General features: G+C 38.2%; 3 protein-coding genes across 4 annotated transcripts in view; 2 read left to right on the plus strand and 1 right to left on the minus strand.

The window, feature by feature from the left end:
• LOC110153769 (retinoic acid receptor beta) overlaps positions 1-18,987 on the minus strand; it is a 165,450-nt gene that overhangs the window by 14,525 nt on the left and 131,938 nt on the right. For both annotated transcript variants that reach the window (XM_020917690.2, XM_055157226.1), the window contains exon 4: positions 16,535-16,695. In XM_020917690.2, coding sequence (XP_020773349.2) covers positions 16,535-16,695 — 161 coding nt within the window. The remainder of the gene's footprint in view (positions 1-16,534; positions 16,696-18,987) is intronic.
• LOC129410071 (corrinoid adenosyltransferase MMAB-like) lies at positions 2,939-3,610 on the plus strand. The gene has a single exon (XM_055157230.1). It carries the CDS (start codon positions 2,981-2,983, stop codon positions 3,608-3,610), a length of 630 nt encoding a protein of 209 aa, XP_055013205.1. The 5' UTR covers positions 2,939-2,980.
• Positions 4,506-5,132, plus strand: LOC129410069 (corrinoid adenosyltransferase MMAB-like). Its single transcript, XM_055157210.1, has one exon. The coding sequence runs from the start codon at positions 4,506-4,508 to the stop codon at positions 5,130-5,132; it is 627 nt and encodes a 208-aa protein (XP_055013185.1).

Raw genomic sequence — 18,987 nt, forward strand, 5'->3', positions numbered from 1 at the left:
ATTCACAAATATAACCAGCCTAGGTGTAATGGCTCCAGGTGCTCCATGTGTGGACAGGGTCAGTGTGGCTAGTGCTCCCACAATGGACCCATCTCTTTCCCTGTATACCATCAAGATTACACCGTGTGCTATAACACTCAGCTCCAGCAGTACATTTGCTTGTAAACTTGTCCTATACAGTGTACAAATATCCAGTAGTATCCCATACGGCCGTGCATGTGTTGGTCAAAGTGTGGATGTTCAATGTGACAAGGTGACAGCAGCGGCCCGGCTGGTGGGGAGTGCCGAGTGGCCAGTGTTTACAGAAGGGTACACTGGAAGAATATAAGTAGATTCTTTCTGACCCCTGCACAGACGAAATATGCAGATACGAAATGTTGGAGATCTTGTGGTACTTCCAGGGCAGATCACTTTCACATTTTATGGGGATGCCCACTATTGAAATCATATTGGACAGGAGTTAAAATTACTATTGATAAAGTAGTTAATTGTAGTGTTCCCCTAAATTTTGAAGTTTTTTATCTGGGTAAAATTGATATACTGAACTTAACTAGAAGTAATGATTATAATATAATGAAAATTATGCTGTTGGCTAGCAAAAAGGCAATCACCCAAAAATGGCGGACGGATCAAATACCTAAGGCAAGGCAAGTTTATTTGTATAGCACAATTTGTACACAAAGTAAGTGCTTTACAGAATAAGAAATACATTAAAATCATAATAAAAACAAATCAAAACATAAATACTAATAAAGATTAAAATTTAAAAAGAGAGACATAAATTAGAGAGAAGAGTGCGGAATGAAAACCTTTCAGTTATATGCACAGTCAAACAGAAATGTTTTGAGCCTGGATTTAAACAGCGTCACAGAAGAGTCTGTCTCACATGTTCAGGAAGACTGTTCCAGGTTTTAGCTGCATGAACCTGAAACGCTGACTCCCCTTGTTTAGTTCTGACTCTGGGCACCAGCAGGGGGCCGGTCCCTGAGCTCCTCAGAGTGCGAGATGGTTCATATGACACTAACATGTCACAGATGTACTTTGGTGCTCGGCCATGGAGAGACTTGTACACAAGCAGAGCTGCTTTAAAGTCTATTCTCTGAGCCATAGGAGCCAGTGCAGAGACCTGAGCACAGGACTTATGTGCTCGTACTTCCTAGTTCGAGTAAGGACCCGAGCTGCAGCGTTCTGGATGTACTGCAGTGTCTCACAGCTCGTTTGGAGAGACCAGTGAGCAGACCTAAGGTAGAAGAGTGGGTGGATGTAATGCTTAATATATACAATATGGAGACGGCATCAGTTAGGCTGGAGAAAGACAAAATTGAAAATTTATGGAGGGGATGGTTTAATTATAATAGATAAACATGGTCTGACTTTGTATAGAGTCTGAAAATTAGCAGTCTGTTTTGAAATAAGTCTTTGGTGTAATGTGTAGTAATGTATACTAGGCGCATCGCTTTGCGATACTTCGCCAGCTTCTGGCACTCGGGCCTAATAATGTTTTAAAGCACACCCTAGTTCTACACTACAATGTTAAATATGGTTTAATTAATTCTATAAAAAAAAAAAAAAGTATGTAGGTAAATGTCAAATGTAGGTGAATGTACCCGAGTGTATGTCTGTAAATGTGGGTATGTAGGTATATAGGTATATTTATGTATATATGTATGAATATATATATATATGTGTATGTATATGTATTTATTTATATGTAAGAATATGTGTATACTTATGGTATGGGTACAAGGATATTACTATCTAACAAAAATCCTGTAACACTGTATTTTTCAATTTGTGAAAAAAAAATAAAAAAAGGATCCAGTTTACCAATAAAACTGCAGTCTTAGAAAACTGGATAGATACATTTACAGAAGAACTTCTACCACTGACTAATTTTATTCTACCTTCTGGAGGAAAGAGCAGTGCAGCTTTGCAGAACGCAGTGTAGTGCCTATTGTGCGGTCAGGGGAAGCAGATCCAGAAGTTGTCAAGTTTTTAAATCGATTGAGTGACTACCTTTTCACTGTAGCCAGATATGCTGCAATGAAAGAAGGAAAAAAGGAAACAATCTATAAGAGGCCTCAATAACAAAGGGATCTGGCACTTTATTTCCATGAGCAGTGCTGCATGTGGAGTTTGGTCAAAGTTCTGTTTATAAAGCTTCAGATGTCACCTGTGCACATCTTTTATTCACAATTTTGGACACATTTGAGTAGAATCAACTTGATAGTGATAGTGATATTACTTTCTGGGCCGGAGGGATTTTTTCACTAAAGTACCAGTGAGTGACCATTACGCCAACTCAAGACAGCTACACTTTAGCAATACCCTATCCACTTATTTTAATAGATCCATGATGTGTTCACTGTAGTGTTCAGAGAGCACAGATACAGGATGTGGACAGCATATACAAGTGTTTCTTCATTTTATGTGTGGCATTTGTTATTATACAGGTATTACAGCCTGTGGACTATAATACTATACAGCCTATATAGGCAAGGCAAGGCAAGGCAAGTTTATTTGTATAGCACAATTCGTACACAAAGTAATTCAAAGTGCTTTACAGAATAAGAAATACATTAAAATCATAATAAAAACAAATCAAAACATAAATAATCATGAAGATTAAAATAAAAAATATATATAATTATATATTATATTATATATATATATATAATATTTATATTGTCAATATACATTTATAATCTCAAAAGGCTGTAGTTCTTACTGTGTACATTGTGTTACCGTGGCAACTTTGGAACATTCCGCCGTCACCGTAGCTGTGACCTTATGACATCATCATCTGAGGTGAGGTTAAAGCTTTATATGATGCTCACGCATTTATAAGTGTGAGAAACAGGACATTGACAGATTACAGAACTTCATTTGTGTCAAGTTGTTTATACTAACAGAGTGAACTGTTACCTTCATTGACATGAGTTTTTTAATAAGACCTGGTCTTCTTCGCCTCGGTGCAAGAATGATGTGGCCCGCTCACCAAAACTGCAGTGTGGTATTTTCAAAGAGAAGCTACACCAGTGAGGGGGCCAAAAAAGTACCGAAAATATACACGAAAACTGGTGATAAAGGGTTCTGCAGCACCTTTACAGGAGAAAGTATACCCAAAGATAACCAGATCTTTGAAGCTTTGGGTAATATGGATGAATTGTCATCAGCCATAGGTTTGGCCCAAGAATTTTGTCTTGAAAAGGGTCATACATTTACGGACCAGCTTGGCAAGATACAGTGTGTGTTACACTCTGTCATTGCCACCCCTGTGTTATCAGCGAGAGAAAGTCACTTAAAAAGGATCCAGTTTACCAGTGCAACAGCAGACTTAGAAAACTGGATGGATATACTTACTAAAGAACTTCCACCACTGACAAATTTTATTCTACCTTGTGGAGGAAAGAGTAGTGTGGCTTTGCACTTAGCACGGACTGTATGTCGAAGAGCAGAACGCAGTGTAGTGCCTATTGTGCGGTCAGGGGAAGCAGATCCAGGAGTTGTCGAGTTTTTAAATCGATTGAGTGACTACCTTTTCACTGTAGCCAGATATGCTGCAATGAAAGAAGGAAAAAAGGAAACAATCTATAAGAGGCCTCAATAACAAAGGGATCTGGCACTTTATTTCCATGAGCAGTGCTGCATGTGGAGTTTGGTCAAAGTTCTGTTTATAAAGCTTCAGATGTCACCTGTGCACATCTTTTATTCACAATTTTGGACACATTTGAGTAGAATCAACTTGATAGTGATAGTGATATTACTTTCTGGGCCGGAGGGATTTTTTCACTAAAGTACCAGTGAGTGACCATTACGCCAACTCAAGACAGCTACACTTTAGCAATACCCTATCCACTTATTTTAATAGATCCATGATGTGTTCACTGTAGTGTTCAGAGAGCACAGATACAGGATGTGGACAGCATATACAAGTGTTTCTTCATTTTATGTGGGGCATTTGTTATTATACAGGTATTACAGCCTGTGGGCTATAATACTATACAGCCTATATAGGCAAGGCAAGGCAAGGCAAGTTTATTTGTATAGCACAATTCGTACACAAAGTAATTCAAAGTGCTTTACAGAATAAGAAATACATTAAAATCATAATAAAAACAAATCAAAACATAAATAATCATGAAGATTAAAATTAAAAATATATATAATTATATATTATATTATATATATATATATAATATTTATATTGTCAATATACATTTATAATCTCAAAAGGCTGTAGTTCTTACTGTGTACATTGTGTTACCGTGGCAACTTTGGAACATTCCGCCGTCACCGTAGCTGTGACCTTATGACATCATCATCTGAGGTGAGGTTAAAGCTTTATATGATGCTCACGCATTTATAAGTGTGAGAAACAGGACATTGACAGATTACAGAACTTCATTTGTGTCAAGTTGTTTATACTAACAGAGTGAACTGTTACCTTCATTGACATGAGTTTTTTAATAAGACCTGGTCTTCTTCGCCTCGGTGCAAGAATGATGTGGCCCGCTCACCAAAACTGCAGTGTGGTATTTTCAAAGAGAAGCTACACCAGTGAGGGGGCCAAAAAAGTACCGAAAATATACACGAAAACTGGTGATAAAGGGTTCTGCAGCACCTTTACAGGAGAAAGTATACCCAAAGATAACCAGATCTTTGAAGCTTTGGGTAATATGGATGAATTGTCATCAGCCATAGGTTTGGCCCAAGAATTTTGTCTTGAAAAGGGTCATATATTTACGGACCAGCTTGGCAAGATACAGTGTGTGTTACACTCTGTCATTGCCACCCCTGTGTTATCAGCGAGAGAAAGTCACTTAAAAAGGATCCAGTTTACCAGTGCAACAGCAGACTTAGAAAACTGGATGGATATACTTACTAAAGAACTTCCACCACTGACAAATTTTATTCTACCTTGTGGAGGAAAGAGTAGTGTGGCTTTGCACTTAGCACGGACTGTATGTCGAAGAGCAGAACGCAGTGTAGTGCCTATTGTGCGGTCAGGGGAAGCAGATCCAGGAGTTGTCGAGTTTTTAAATCGATTGAGTGACTACCTTTTCACTGTAGCCAGATATGCTGCAATGAAAGAAGGAAAAAAGGAAATAATCTATAAGAGGCCTCAATAACAAAGGGATCTGGCACTTTATTTCCATGAGCAGTGCTGCATGTGGAGAGGGAACTATACATGTTTATACATATAAAGATGTATAATTCATATATACAATTATGAAAACATTTGAAATTTATTTTATGCTTAGATACTGCAGAGGTGCACAGATGGGAAAACAAATAATTATGTTCTCTATTTCAACTCTACATGTCAGTGGAATATGCAAGCTCATGTCCACATATTGTCAGGCTGCTCCTAATAATGCCCTCCCTCGTCTCCTCCGTGTCAAAGCTCCATACAGTAAACAGGCTGTATACGGTCGTCACGGTGATGCCAGGATGCTTGTTGTTTTGGCCCGGCCCAAGATAATGAGGCGGCCATGGCAGTAGGAGCGCTCCCAGAGTCCCAGACACACAGGCGCGCTGACAGCTAACACACAAGGCTCAAGACAATAATAATAATATAGATACAATGTATAGGAGCCTATGCAAACTTAACTATTGCCATATTTTCCACATCTTTTCACATTTAAAAATAAATAACTATATAATAAAGAGTAGTGTTGTCATGATCCTTAAATTCCACACTATATTTCAATACTAAAGAAAAAACTCAATGCTCAATGCAGTGCTCAGTGCAGATTTTGATACCTAAATGATCATTTTATTATAATTTTCAACCAAAAAATTATCTGATTTCTTCGATACTTGTTGAATGAGAATCTAGTTTTGATACTTGTTTCAGTATTGATTAGTACTCTGATTTTCAATACATCTGACAACCCTAGTGCAGACTGCAAGGCAATGTGGGTATTGAAAAATGGAGTGAATAGCATTACGATATTGGTTGGTCACAAAAGGCCACAAGTAATATAATGTCCTCAACTAATAAACCTCTCTCCATACCATTATGTATGTATTATGTATATTATACTATCCATCAGAAGAGACAACCTCAGGGCTCTTTGTTGTGATGATGTTTACAGCAATCGATGACGTCATCATACAGTGCTGTTATATCTGTTAAATAGTGAGGTAGATCTGAGTCCTGCAGCGATACCTGCTCCTCTGTGAGTTTATGGATATAATAACAGTGCAGAGGAGTGAGGACGGAAGGAGATGAGGCTGCAAAACTTTTGTCTCTGTCCACAGTCCTCTATATTCACTTTATTCACTGTTTTTTTTTTTTTTAATGAGTAACATCAGGGCATCTGACAGGGAGCTTATAGTAAAGTGGTGCATGTGAGCATACATGAGTAACCGTGCTGTGCTTTGGTCCACCTCCTCCAACCGGGCCAAAGTCCCAACCGTGCTGTGCCGGGACACGGTTTGCTTGTGCTCCCACTGGACAAACTGTACTGTGCATTAGGGGCTGTCCATGCCTGGATACGGTACTAAAGTACTAGTGTGTTATATTGCAATTCAAAATATGCAGATTATAGCATAATAATCCACAGGTGTTTATAACTGTATAACAGGCTCAAACCCAATGTGACTCTGCATTTTGTATGGAATTGTGTTGATGACACAATTTAGAAGTATTCTATTTTAGAGTTCTACTAGCCTATTTCCTGTATTTTTGTAAAAAAAAGTAAAATAAATAAAATAAAAAATCTCTAAACTTTTAAACCTGTAAACTTTTTTCCTATAAACTGCCCCTTAACTGATGCAAAACTGTGATAATCTTTTATCACATTTAGTCTATTATCCCACTGAACCAAGTAATAATAAATCAATAAAAACATCAAGCCTGTCATATGCCCATACTACACTTTTTCCTGATCTCTCTTATTTTCCTCATCCCAAATATCCCTGGAGTTGTGTTTTGTTTCATTCACATACCTTTAATACACAAACCTGCATATTCTGCCACCTTATAATGTCATGTGGTAATACTGTGTTTTTAAAACTCCATACACCTGCACTAGTAATATTTGGGTAATTTCAGCCGTAGACCTGCCCATCTCTACTGAACTAAAGGTTGAACACAAGGTGGAGCAGAGCATTTTGAACAATGGAGATGTAAACAGAACAATAATTAATTCTTACTCAAATATGTGTGAATGAAACGAAACACAACTTCAGGTATGTTTTTGAAGAGGTAACAGAATTATAACATGGCTAAAATCTCACAAGTGTCAATTTTGCATAATACAGGACCTTTGATTTCACATTAACCTATTTCACAGACTAGCCTATGTTTTGAATCTAGGTCTAGGCCTATCTGTATCAAAGACAATATCAAAAGCAAAACCAGGTGTACCTTGCTAACACTAGAATCCAATATGTCCCCAATAAAACGCCACCCTCTCCTCTATCCATCTAAATCTAGCCCAGAGTTATTTTTATGTTCTCCAACTGGCCATTTAGGAGGCCCATCCATCGCCCCTGGCTGCTAACCGTTAGCCATTAGCATCTCCGTGGCTATCACGCACTGTCAGACTCAAACAATAGCACAGAGGATCCCATCTGGCTTTAAATAATATGAAGTTGAGTGAGACGCGCGTATTCCTCATCGGCAACGAGAAGATGTCACCTGCGATTCTTTAGATGCACATTCCAATGATCTACGGAGAGGTGTAGACGTGATAAAATGTTAGCGCAAAACGTGGGCTAGCGGTGGCGGCTAATATTAAAGCAACTCATCTTGTGCCTCCCTCTGGCTGCACAGGAGAGTTAGCGTAGGGGAATAATTCTTGTTTTTTTCTGTCTTTCTTCTGAGTCCCCATCTCGCAATTTCAGTCAATTACACAAGCCCCGTAATTCAATAAAGAGGAACAAGGAAGTTGCTGGGGAATTCTAATTTGATTGTGGAACATTTATCCGGATAAATGGAACGAGTTGTGGCATTGGAGAATATCATGGCAAGGTAGACAAACAAGGAACAGGGCTTAAGCGTAGGCCTACATGAACCTTTACACTACAGTTATTCATAGGTTCCACTGAGAAGAAATATTTGTACCGTTACTATGGTAATCAACAAATCAAAACAAGTACTTAATGTTTTAAATGGTTAAAAGTTTCAGTGTGGTGGCTGTAAACAGAGAATTGAAAGCAAGTGTGAGTGAGGCTTTAATGTGGTGTAATGTCAGATTTACTTCTTAAAGATATTCATGCATCTGCGAGTTTAGCTCCAGATGCAGGCCTGCATGCTCTGGTAGCCTTGCCCTAATCAATACAGCTATACATTTTTTCCCCCAACACTTGTCTGGGAATTGCATGTATATGTAATAAGCAGCTAAACTTGCATAATAAATAGGCTGAAATGGAATCTTTAAAATCAAGGATAATGTAGTAATTAAAAGTAGCCTAGGTCTACAGAAAAAAGTCTGCAACTTATTAGAACAAGATAATGAAGGCAATTGAGCAATTCGGCTATAAATTAAAATGATAGAAGGACAGGTCATGGTTTTTACTTGTTTATAAGGTTAAAAACTAAAAACGCTACCTTTAAGCATGACCTGCAACAAATAATACCTTGCCAAAAACTAGCTAATTTTTGAGTGAAGAAAATTTAAATCCGTCACTGAGCAGGTGAAGGTACATTGACTTTAAAAGCACAGAGAAGCACTTAATGATTAGGATACACTTCATGACATCTTCTGCTGGATCAGAGCATTTAGAACTCTTGACATGGAGATACATTTAATATTCAGGATTTGCCTGACCAGCCAGTCCCTTCTACATCCTGTTAGAGTTCAAAAAGGGATTGCAACCACGCCCCGAAGTCTAAACCTGGCCACTTATTCAAGTCAGTAGCCTGAGCCCAGTGGCGTATGTCTCCAGATTAGCCATGCGCAGTAGTGCTCTGTTCTCCCGCGGGCACATGTGAATGACCGTGAGCATCCACAAGGAGCGCAGCCTTGTGTATCACGTGATCGCTATGACCAATCAGAGCGAGAGGAGCTAGAAAGGAGCCGGAGTTAAAGGTTAAACAGCTGTTTTTAAGACAACTGAAGGACTTTGAGAAAAAGCTTATCATCTAAAAATTGGTGAAAATCACCACAAAATCCGATATTTTTGAAAGCTTTAGGTGCCCTGTCAGCCGGACACGAGCAGTTTGTGATTACTTTGTGCTCTATGAGAAAAATCCTTTCTGGGCAGAAGCGATTATTTTCACTGAAGTTCCAGTGAGTGGCCACAACACCAACTCAAGACAGCTACAAGCAGCAATACCCTATCCAGTTATTTTAATAGATCCATGACTGGAACCAGACCATAGAGCATGAAAATCCTCTGTCCAAACTTGAGACAATCCAACCGCAGACGGTAATTTGTAGCACATGTCTCAGAAGACACCTCCTCTCCAACTTTCACGTAACATTCAGAAAAATTTAATAAAACCTGCCCTGTTCCTTGGTCTTCTGTTGTTTTTTTCAACTTTTTAATGTGAAAACCATCATGTTTGCTTTTGATGTGAACGGAGCATGTGTCTTTCTGATTAATCTACCTGTCAATCACAACATGTGCAAACAGAGAGACATGTTACAGCTCCAGATCCATTCATCTTTATAGAGTTTTGTCAGGCTAGTCAGGTAAATTCACGCTTAAGGTACTAATTTATGAATTAACTAAAGCAAATGCAGGTATTTTTTGTGAGATTCCTATGATAATTAAAATAACCCTATGGCCCCTTATATGTTTCCTTTAAGCTTAGACAAAGCACCTAAATCCGACTGATATTCCTGATGTAGGCCTCGGACAGTGCGATACTTAGTCCTCCTCTTAGTGCCAGCCTGGTTTTTTATCCCCGTCACTGTCAGCATCCCTCCTCATATTGTGGACCCATAAGCTTCTCCATATACACTCCATCTGAACCCGTAAATCACCACTGACTCCGATTGGAATATTTCACACTATAATTGGAGCTTTAACCTAATCTCCGGTTGGGGGATCTCCTCTTGTGTTTCTGACGATTCCGGAATAATAAGGAATTTCTCACAGACTGTGGATGAGCATAATTACCAGTGATCCAGATTAAGCCACTCTGACAAACAGCAACAAAAAAATCCTATCATAGCCGGCGCAATATTCAAGTTATTATTGTGATTATGAGGGGGTATTTTCAGAGGCTAGGATTTGGTCTCAGTAAAGGCTGTTTATTTGGTGGAATGAGGGAGGCGTCTGGGGAGAGGGAGGAGTGGAGAGGGCTTAGACTGATTAGGTGCTTTTGTGTGGGGATTGAAAAGAGCATGTACAGTGTGAGTGTGGAGGGAGAGGAAAGCTAACTGTACTTTGTCATTATTTTTCTCCCATGATTCTGTTTGTTATTTTTGCAGCTTTAGCAACCCCGCTCTGTTACAGTGCTATTGAGAATACAGAGTACAGACTGGATCGTTTTTATTTGACCAAATGTGTTGCCTGGGATCCAGAATACACACTTCAATACTTTATGAAGACATGAGTCTGGTCACTGTTGATTCTCCTCGAGTTCATATGGGTGTGATTGACAGGTGGTTTAGCCAATCACTGGCATGCATTGTCTATAAAAACAAATATGGCTGCTTTTGAGGAAAAACAAAAGGAAAAAAATATATCATAAAGACTGAAAAACATAGTGGATTTCTGTAGAATCAGTAAGCGGAGCACTAAACTCTGTCAGTCTGAGGCGAGAGAAATGTAATTTTGTATGTAAATAATTGATGACTAATGAGCTCCTTTGTTTCACATGTGTCACTGAAATAAAGAAATCTGATTGGACAATCATGTTTGGTTCAGGCTCGAGACATGCCGGAGGGCATGGGGAACACACTAATATCCAACTGTATAAAAAAATACAGATATCAGTATTTGTATTTTTTTATTTTATTTTATTTTTTAAATAATGTAGGCATACTAACTTCCATTTATGTTTGGGATGGAAAGTAACTAATTACAAATTAGTTACTTTCAGGTTACTCAGGTTACTGTAAATTAGGGTGTGGATCAGGCTGAATTTTTTTGTCCGAGCTCGGCCAATGTCTGACAAAGTAGTGATCGAATCCGACCTGATAGGCATTCAGATATTTGTGTCCAAACCTGACACAATTAAAATCACAGTATTTTCATAGGCCTGCTAATGACACACATAGGATATTGTTTGTGTGGCCTCTAACGGACACAGAGACGCAAAATGTAAACTTGGGATATAGAGAAAATAATGAGAAGACTTTACTACTCACTCAAATTGTTTTACTGTAGGCAGGAAACGCGCTGATGTGCCGAGTCTGACCCGAGCCCGAAGATAAGTTCTAAATATTTGTCCAGACCCGTCCCGTCAGACTTCGGTCAGGTTTCCATGCTCTATTGAAAATGAGTAAATTTTTTAAAGTAATTGTACTTTTTGAGTAGATACTCAGATTTGTACTTGTAATTGAGTATAATTCTAGGCAAGTAATTCTAATTAATTACATTTAAAAATCATATGAGTACTGAAATTCAGCTTTTTACTGTTTCATTTATATAAAATATTGACCTAATGCTACAAAAAAAATAAAATCAGTAAAGTAACTAACTCGGACTCTCAGTATTTTTCATGTGTACTTTTTACTTTTTATTTAAGTACAATTTTGGATTACAATTTTGGAAGCTCTAATTGAGTACATATTTAGCCACATAATAATACTTTTTACTCGAGTACAAATTTGTAGCACTCTTTCCACCACTGTATGCAAGGAAAGAAATAAGTTCATTTCTGGCTTGCTCCGATTTCAACTGGACATCAGTGCATGTAAATGCAGAACTTTGCTTGGGGGCTTTGCTAAGGAAATGTTTCAAATCATTCAAAATTCAAAACTAATTCCTCTAATAAATGAGTTGGTGTTTATCTATATCTGTAAAAGTGTAGTTGTATGCTTATATTAGCAGTTGTTATTAGCACACAATTATAGAGCTAAGCCTAATTTATTAGACGGCCCTGAACGTCTTTAAGCCCCTCATAGTTTTTTTTTTTTTTTTTTTTTTTTTTTTTTTAATAATACGCTCTGGAAAATGCTTTTGTTAATGTGTTATGCTTAACCCACTAGACTAGACCATGGTCATTCCACATCGACCATTGTTGGATGATCTAAAATATAAATCTTAAAGGTCTTATATGACACAAAATTGACTCTTGTGAGATTTAGGCCATGTTATAATGTTGTTAACTCATCAAAAAATACCTGGAGTTGTGTTTTGTTTCACACGTTTAACTCTTTATTATTAGTCTGTCTACATCCTCAAAGCTCAAAATGACTCAAGTGAAGGTGTGTGGAGTTTAAAAACACAGTGGAGCACTTCCTGTATTACCACATGACATCACAAGTGTTTTCTGTTTAAAAGAAGAACACAGTGTAAATGTGCAGGATTAGTGTGTTAACAACATGTATGAATGAAATGAAACACAGCTCCGAGTATGTTTTTGATGAGGAAAGAACATTATAACAGAACTCAAAACAGAGTAATATGGGCCCTTTAGCATGCATACAAACTGAACTATTGTGTTGTTTGAGACTACTACCTACACTCAGGAGATAAAGTTGGCATTTTACCCCTGTCAGACAATGAATGATTCCACCTGCACATTCTCCGTCTCCTCTCTGTGGATTAGTTTCTTTGTAAAACATTATATTCCACATGATTGACAGCTATCAGGAGACACTACTCCCTACAGAAGTTTTGCAGCAGTGCTGTCAATCAATGGCCACTGCGCAGCCTGTAATGTATATGTAACTCATCTGTCAGACCTGCTGTCCATCACTGCTGTTGTGAACACGTCAGAAGAGAGAATGTCAAATCTACACTAAAAATAAGCTTCTGGGATTTTATATGTGACAGTTTTATGGGATAGAAACTTGGATTCAGGCCACCTAGAGGTCACTGGGTGTAACGACACATGACGTTTATAAGTGTACATGAAGTTAATGGGCTTTTAACTTGATATTACAAACAAAATCTATGTTTATTTTATATTCTATTGCAGCATTGTAGATGTGCAGTTTCAACACAATTTAATGGGATATAAACTTGGAGCCAGGACATTTACACCCTATGGATAACACAAAAGTACTAACACAACGAGTAAGAAGCATTTAATGAAGTGGTTCAAAACTTCATTAAAGTGGTCTTAAAAAGGTCTTTAAAAAGTCTTAAATTTGGGGTTGTCAAACCTGGGGATATCCTGTTTATAAAGGTAGCTCACTAGAGTAAAAAGGTTGCAGACCCCTGCACTAGGTAAGTGTTACCTGGTTCTACACTTTCCAAAACTCCTTCAGTGTACACAGAAATTACTTGACAAATAAAAAGATAAGAAAATACCTCAATTTTGTAGACTTAATATTTAAAATATCAGAATAATTTGTTTCTTGTGTGTAAATTGTGCTGAACTTTTGGGCTGAATTCTCCCAGTGTGACAACAGTATGAGACTCTCTAAAAACTCTCTACTTCCTGTAATGTTCAACATATTTTTTTACTTTTCTTCTCAAATTACTTCTTGAAACTATTATTTATATTTACAACAGATATTATCGCACCACATTATAGCCCATAGAGCTACTGCGACTGCTGTGTTGGACTAGTATTCTTGCAAAGTGTAACTCACATGAAAAACTGAGCACTACCGAGCTCTTGAAACCACAGCCTTTGAAAGCAGCTCTCACGGGACTACAAGTTTGCGCAATAGTTAACCATAGAAAAACATTTGGAAAATAGACTCCCAATGGTATGAACTTCTCTCTGCTATCTCTACTGCACCTTCACAGTCTCTTCTGCAGTGCTTTGAGCGCAATCTGAGCTGCATTCATAAATAATATTTGGAAATGTCTTGATAAGTGCCAACTGGGGCTGAAAGATTTGGAGAAAAAAATATCTAATTGCGATTTTTCTGACAAGCACTGTGATTAGATTTGCGATTTATGTTTTAATAGAATTCTGTTCAAAGTTCAGGTTTCAAACATTTCCAAAAGACTTGACAGAAAGACTGAAATATGAACTGACAAACTAATACAAGTGTCACAACATCTGGCAGTGTGAAAACTTACTCACAGTGCAAAGGAACCAAAACTTTTACTTATGTAAGAGTCTGTTATACTGAAGTAGAAGTAAAAGTAGCCTTAAGATCTCTGGAAACTATTCAGAGAAGTACAAATATCTCAAAAAGCTATTCATGTATGCGTAAGTGCTCCCCAACTTTGAATTTTGACTCAAACTTTAACAAAACCAGCTCATTTATTGTAATATATTTCGTCCTCCACACGCTATTAATAAAAGATACAACATTTCATAGTTTTGACATTTGAATGACATTGACTTCTGCATGGAACAGTGAAGAACCCTGCTGGGAACATGTGCATATCTACGAGTGGAATATTGGACTAACCGAATCTGCTCCAAGGTCCCACCAGCGTTACCCTCCCCTGGCCCTGTACGCATCCACGGGCCGTTAGTCTGAGGGGTTGGGGGATATAGGGAATAAAGCCTTCAAAGTGACAGCTCTCATGACACAAAGCTCCGCAAAATGTTACACTCCAGCGGCTAACGGCTAACTGACAGCTTTAAGGCCGCCTTTGATTCCTGAATAAAGATGCTATAGTTGGATTAGCAGCGTTTCGACTGCTCTTGACATGTCAGTTCGGCAGCGGGAGAAGTAGAAAGGGATGGGTCATGCTTGAACTTAGAATAATCTTTTTTGTGTGTGTATTTGTTCTTAGATTTTAGAGTTCTAGAAGCATCAAAGCAGCGTTAAAGGTGGACTGTGTAACTTTTCAAGTGTTGGGTCTATTGCCTGCTTGTCGCCATGGAGATGCTTTACCTGTAATATCCCACCATAAACCTTCTGTCATGTAATCATTCTATTTCAGGTGTTACCTTCAAAAATATACATTCATTTTAGCGGGGTCAGCTCTACACAGATCTGGCCTGTAATGTTTCCATGGAGACAAATAAGAATAACTGAATCTCACAGATATAAAACCACACATAAACCCATAATATAAAAGAAAGTACTATGATTTTAAGTTGAAAATTACATTCTATTCTTTAAAGAAATCATGTTTTTTATTATAATTGCAGTATCAAAATCAGTAGTGAGTAGTCTATTCCTTATTGAAATCAATTTTGAAATGTTAGTATCATGACAACTAGGGCCTGACCGATATATCTTATCAATATTATTGGCCGATACAGGCACTTGGAGGCATATCGATTATTGGCCGAAATCTTGGCGATCTGGGTCGATAGTTCACGTTGGCATGTTATACCTCGTTATAAAGCTTGGCTCTCTGTATTATGTTCATTTAATCCAATTTCCAGACAGATAAATGTCCTAATATGTGGTGCCGTATTTATATTTATGTGGTGTAATTTGTGTCTGTGATGCCGTACTGCACCTGAACGCACCCCCAAAGTCACATCACTCATGTGCATTTGTCTACAAGATCCACAAGATCCACACTCACTATAAATAAAAGTGAATTTCAGCTCAGTTTAGGTCAGCAACAAAACTATTGCTTGTTTTTAACTTATAAACTTATTAGTGAAGACTTGTGATCTGACAGGAGCCTGTGTGAGTGGTGAATGTTGCAAATGTGTCAGTTTTGAAGCTGCTTTTCATTCTTTCTCATGTTTTTTTTTTTTTTTAACTTATTTTATTTAATGAGACAGGGACAGCGCACAATTTTTACATTAACCTTAACAGGAGAGATGCATTGTACCAGGTTGTAGCACCAGTGCTAATTTCCACCTGTAGTCCCTGGGCAGGTTCATTGATTGATTGATTGATTTAATTGACCTTGGCTATCAACTGTTCTTCCTGGAGACCTATGTTGCATGTTTTGGGTTAGCGCTTCGCTGTTGTTATCTCCCACGCATAAACAGCCTATTTTCTCTTACACTGGCCTATTGTAAAGTGACTATAGTGGCTGTACACATGTTACTGGACACGCATTGATATGTAGATGAGCTGTGAATAGAGGTGTGAATGATCCGCATTTACTCATATAATTAATTACCGCGGCAAGCATGCATTTACCGCTAAAGGCTAATCGCGGTAGTTTACTTACTTTGTTTACAGGCTAGATTGTCATGCAAAAATGCCATTAGGCCGATCTACTGTCTTTAAATATGACGTAAAGAGGCAAAATAACAATATAGTATATGTAGCCTAAACAAACCCAATTTAAAATCCAGTAGAGCCAGACCTAAGTTTTATAATCAATTGAAGATTTACAGTGAATTTTTACATCACTAAATATATCAGCTTTTATATCGGCTATCGGCAGCTCCAACTCCCATTTTATCAGTATCATATCGGCCGCAACAAAATCCATATCGGTCAAGGCCCTAATGGTAACACTAGTCTAAACCAGACCAACATTGAACCAATGATGGACCCCAACAACACAAAAAGTCTGTCTCCCTGTTAGTGATGGTAAAGGTGTGCCATTACAGTTATCTGGTTCTTACCGTGGTGTACTTGCCCAGCTGGCACAGGGAGGGAAAGGTTTCTTGGTGGGCTTTTCGGATCTTCTCGATGATGTTCTCCAGCTCTGCGCTCAGCTCGTAGCTCTCCCCCAGCTCGGCTTTAGGGCTCTCCTTTTTCTTCTTGTTGCGATCATTCCTCACAGCTGGAAACAAACAAATAAAAGTTTCGACATGGCAGTCTGAGACGGGTAAATTGGTCCATAAGTTCCAAATGTGTGACAAAACACATTGCAAACTTGTAGCCTTGTAAGCTTTATTTACCACTCTTATTTAAGGGGCTTACATTAACCTATTTTCTGGTCTGTTATAATGTTGTTTCCTCATTAAAAACATACTCAGAGTTTTGTTTTCACATGTTTAACACACAAATGCTGAATGTAGGTTCTTCTCTCAAACGGAAAACAGCATTATAACATGGCTTAAAGCTCACAAGAATCCATGTTTGGTAATATAGGACTTTTAAGATACTTCAGCTGGGTCTCATATTATATGGCAACCTTGCAAGCATTCAAATTCTTGAGGGTGCATACAACGGAGGCAAAGAGGGTGAAGTGTCTTGCTCAATGACACAACAGCAATGAGCATAGTAGGGATCAAACCTGTGAGATGCAGAACTTTTTAGTAAACTACAATTCATGACCTATTACACTGCTTCTCATCTATTGATTTCACAGCCCTATATCATTATTCAGAACTTTTTCGACTCCTTATTTGTGGTTTTTAATTTTTTACATTTTAAAATTGTGAATTTCCAGTGAATGACGTTGAGAGGTGGGGGTACATTAAAGGTGGAGAGTCTGTCAGCTCTTTGTCTCCATGGAGATGTCGATGCTTTATTTAGAGAATTCCACCGTATGGCATCAAGCTTACATCGTCATGGAGACAAGCAGGGGGCGCCATCTGGTCAGGTCAGATCTGTGGATGGACAGACCCACTCACAGTAAGAATATATATATTTTTTGTTTTACTATAGAAACACCTACAATTGAATGAATGTAGATAAAAAATGATTAATGCCATACAGTGGAACATTCCAGTCAATGCCAAACATCTGCATGGAGACAAATAGAAGACTTGCCCTCCACCAGAAAAGTTACATAGTGCGTCTTTAAATGTAATAATAAATAGTATTTCATATGTTCAGCATGACATTACTGTCCACAAAACTGACTCTTTAGCCATATTATAAGGTTACTTCCTAAAAAACATATTTGGAGTTGTGTTTTGTTTCATTCACACATGTTTGAGTAATCCTTTATTATATGTCTACATCTCCAAAGCTCAAAAAGCTCAGTTCTACCTTGTGATGTCATGAGGCGGTAGTTTTCAAGCAATTCCTGATCTGAAATTCCACAAATAATCCTAGTGAAGGTGTGTGCAGATCAAAAACACAGTGGAGCACTTCCTGTATTACTAAAACACAACTCCAGGTTTGCTTTTGATAAGGAAAAAACATTACAACACAAAACAGCAGAACATGGGACCCATAACGACATCTCCTTTAACTTTAACTACAAGAGAAGAACCTCATTTTTTTTCCAAATCCTCATCAAACACCAACTTCATCTAAGTATCTCCCCACTTCTCAGAGACATTTCACCCCTATAGCTCTATATATAACCCATGAAAAACAACAGAACCTTGAGAAGCGTGCCACTTTGTTCGAACTCCAAATCTCATCTTTTCTATATGGGTCTTTCCTCTATTAGTTTCCTCTTTGAAGCCTCACAGCAGGGGGCTCCATACATGCTCCAGCTTATGACTCAACGCATGCCGCAGTTAACCAGGCCAGTGCAGTATTATATCACATGTACACGGTCGCTTAGAGGGATCCAGGGTTCGGAGGCCCCTCTTGAGCCCCCTTGACACCGCAACCACCCCCCCGGTCAGATCCCCTGGCCTACTTTAGCCTGGCCTTTCTGTTCACTGAAGAGGGTTGGAGAGCGCTAAACAGAGTGATTGTATTTGAGGGTATAGGCTGTGTAAATAGTGGCCTACTTGAGCTGAAGAGAATTGTGGAGGTGGCAGAAGTGGGTTTTGTTTATTATGGGGATGCACAAGCGTTAACATTGATTTTGTTTCATTCAGCTAGGAAAAACGTGAACTTAAAACATACAAAAGCAACAATTTATTAAGGGTACTCTCTGTAATATTAATTTTCAAGTTAACTGCTACCTTTTGTTCAGTAGAGATTAGAAATTCCAGGGCTGAAATCATCCAAATGATTCTACCATAGATTGACAGTAATGCAACACCTAGCACTGACTTTACTTCCTGGTTTGCAGACAATAAAAGTGCTCTATTACGAGATGCAGACAGCACACAGAGACTGAGCTGATTTTACAATATGTCTATACTGGAGCTAAACAAAAAAAAAAAAAACTTTATCACAAAAAAAAAAGGTGGTATAGCCTTTTTAACCTTAATAAGACTGC

Source organism: Boleophthalmus pectinirostris, unplaced genomic scaffold, assembly GCF_026225935.1.
Source record: "Boleophthalmus pectinirostris isolate CB_2022bp ecotype Guang Dong unplaced genomic scaffold, ASM2622593v1 HiC_scaffold_21, whole genome shotgun sequence".
Taxonomy (NCBI): domain Eukaryota; kingdom Metazoa; phylum Chordata; class Actinopteri; order Gobiiformes; family Gobiidae; genus Boleophthalmus; species Boleophthalmus pectinirostris.

Bases quoted from the DNA above. Each gene is read 5' to 3' on its own strand.
- LOC129410071 (XM_055157230.1), top strand. From the start codon at position 2,981: ATGATGTGGCCCGCTCACCAAAACTGCAGTGTGGTATTTTCAAAGAGA.
- LOC129410069 (XM_055157210.1), top strand. From the start codon at position 4,506: ATGTGGCCCGCTCACCAAAACTGCAGTGTGGTATTTTCAAAGAGAAGC.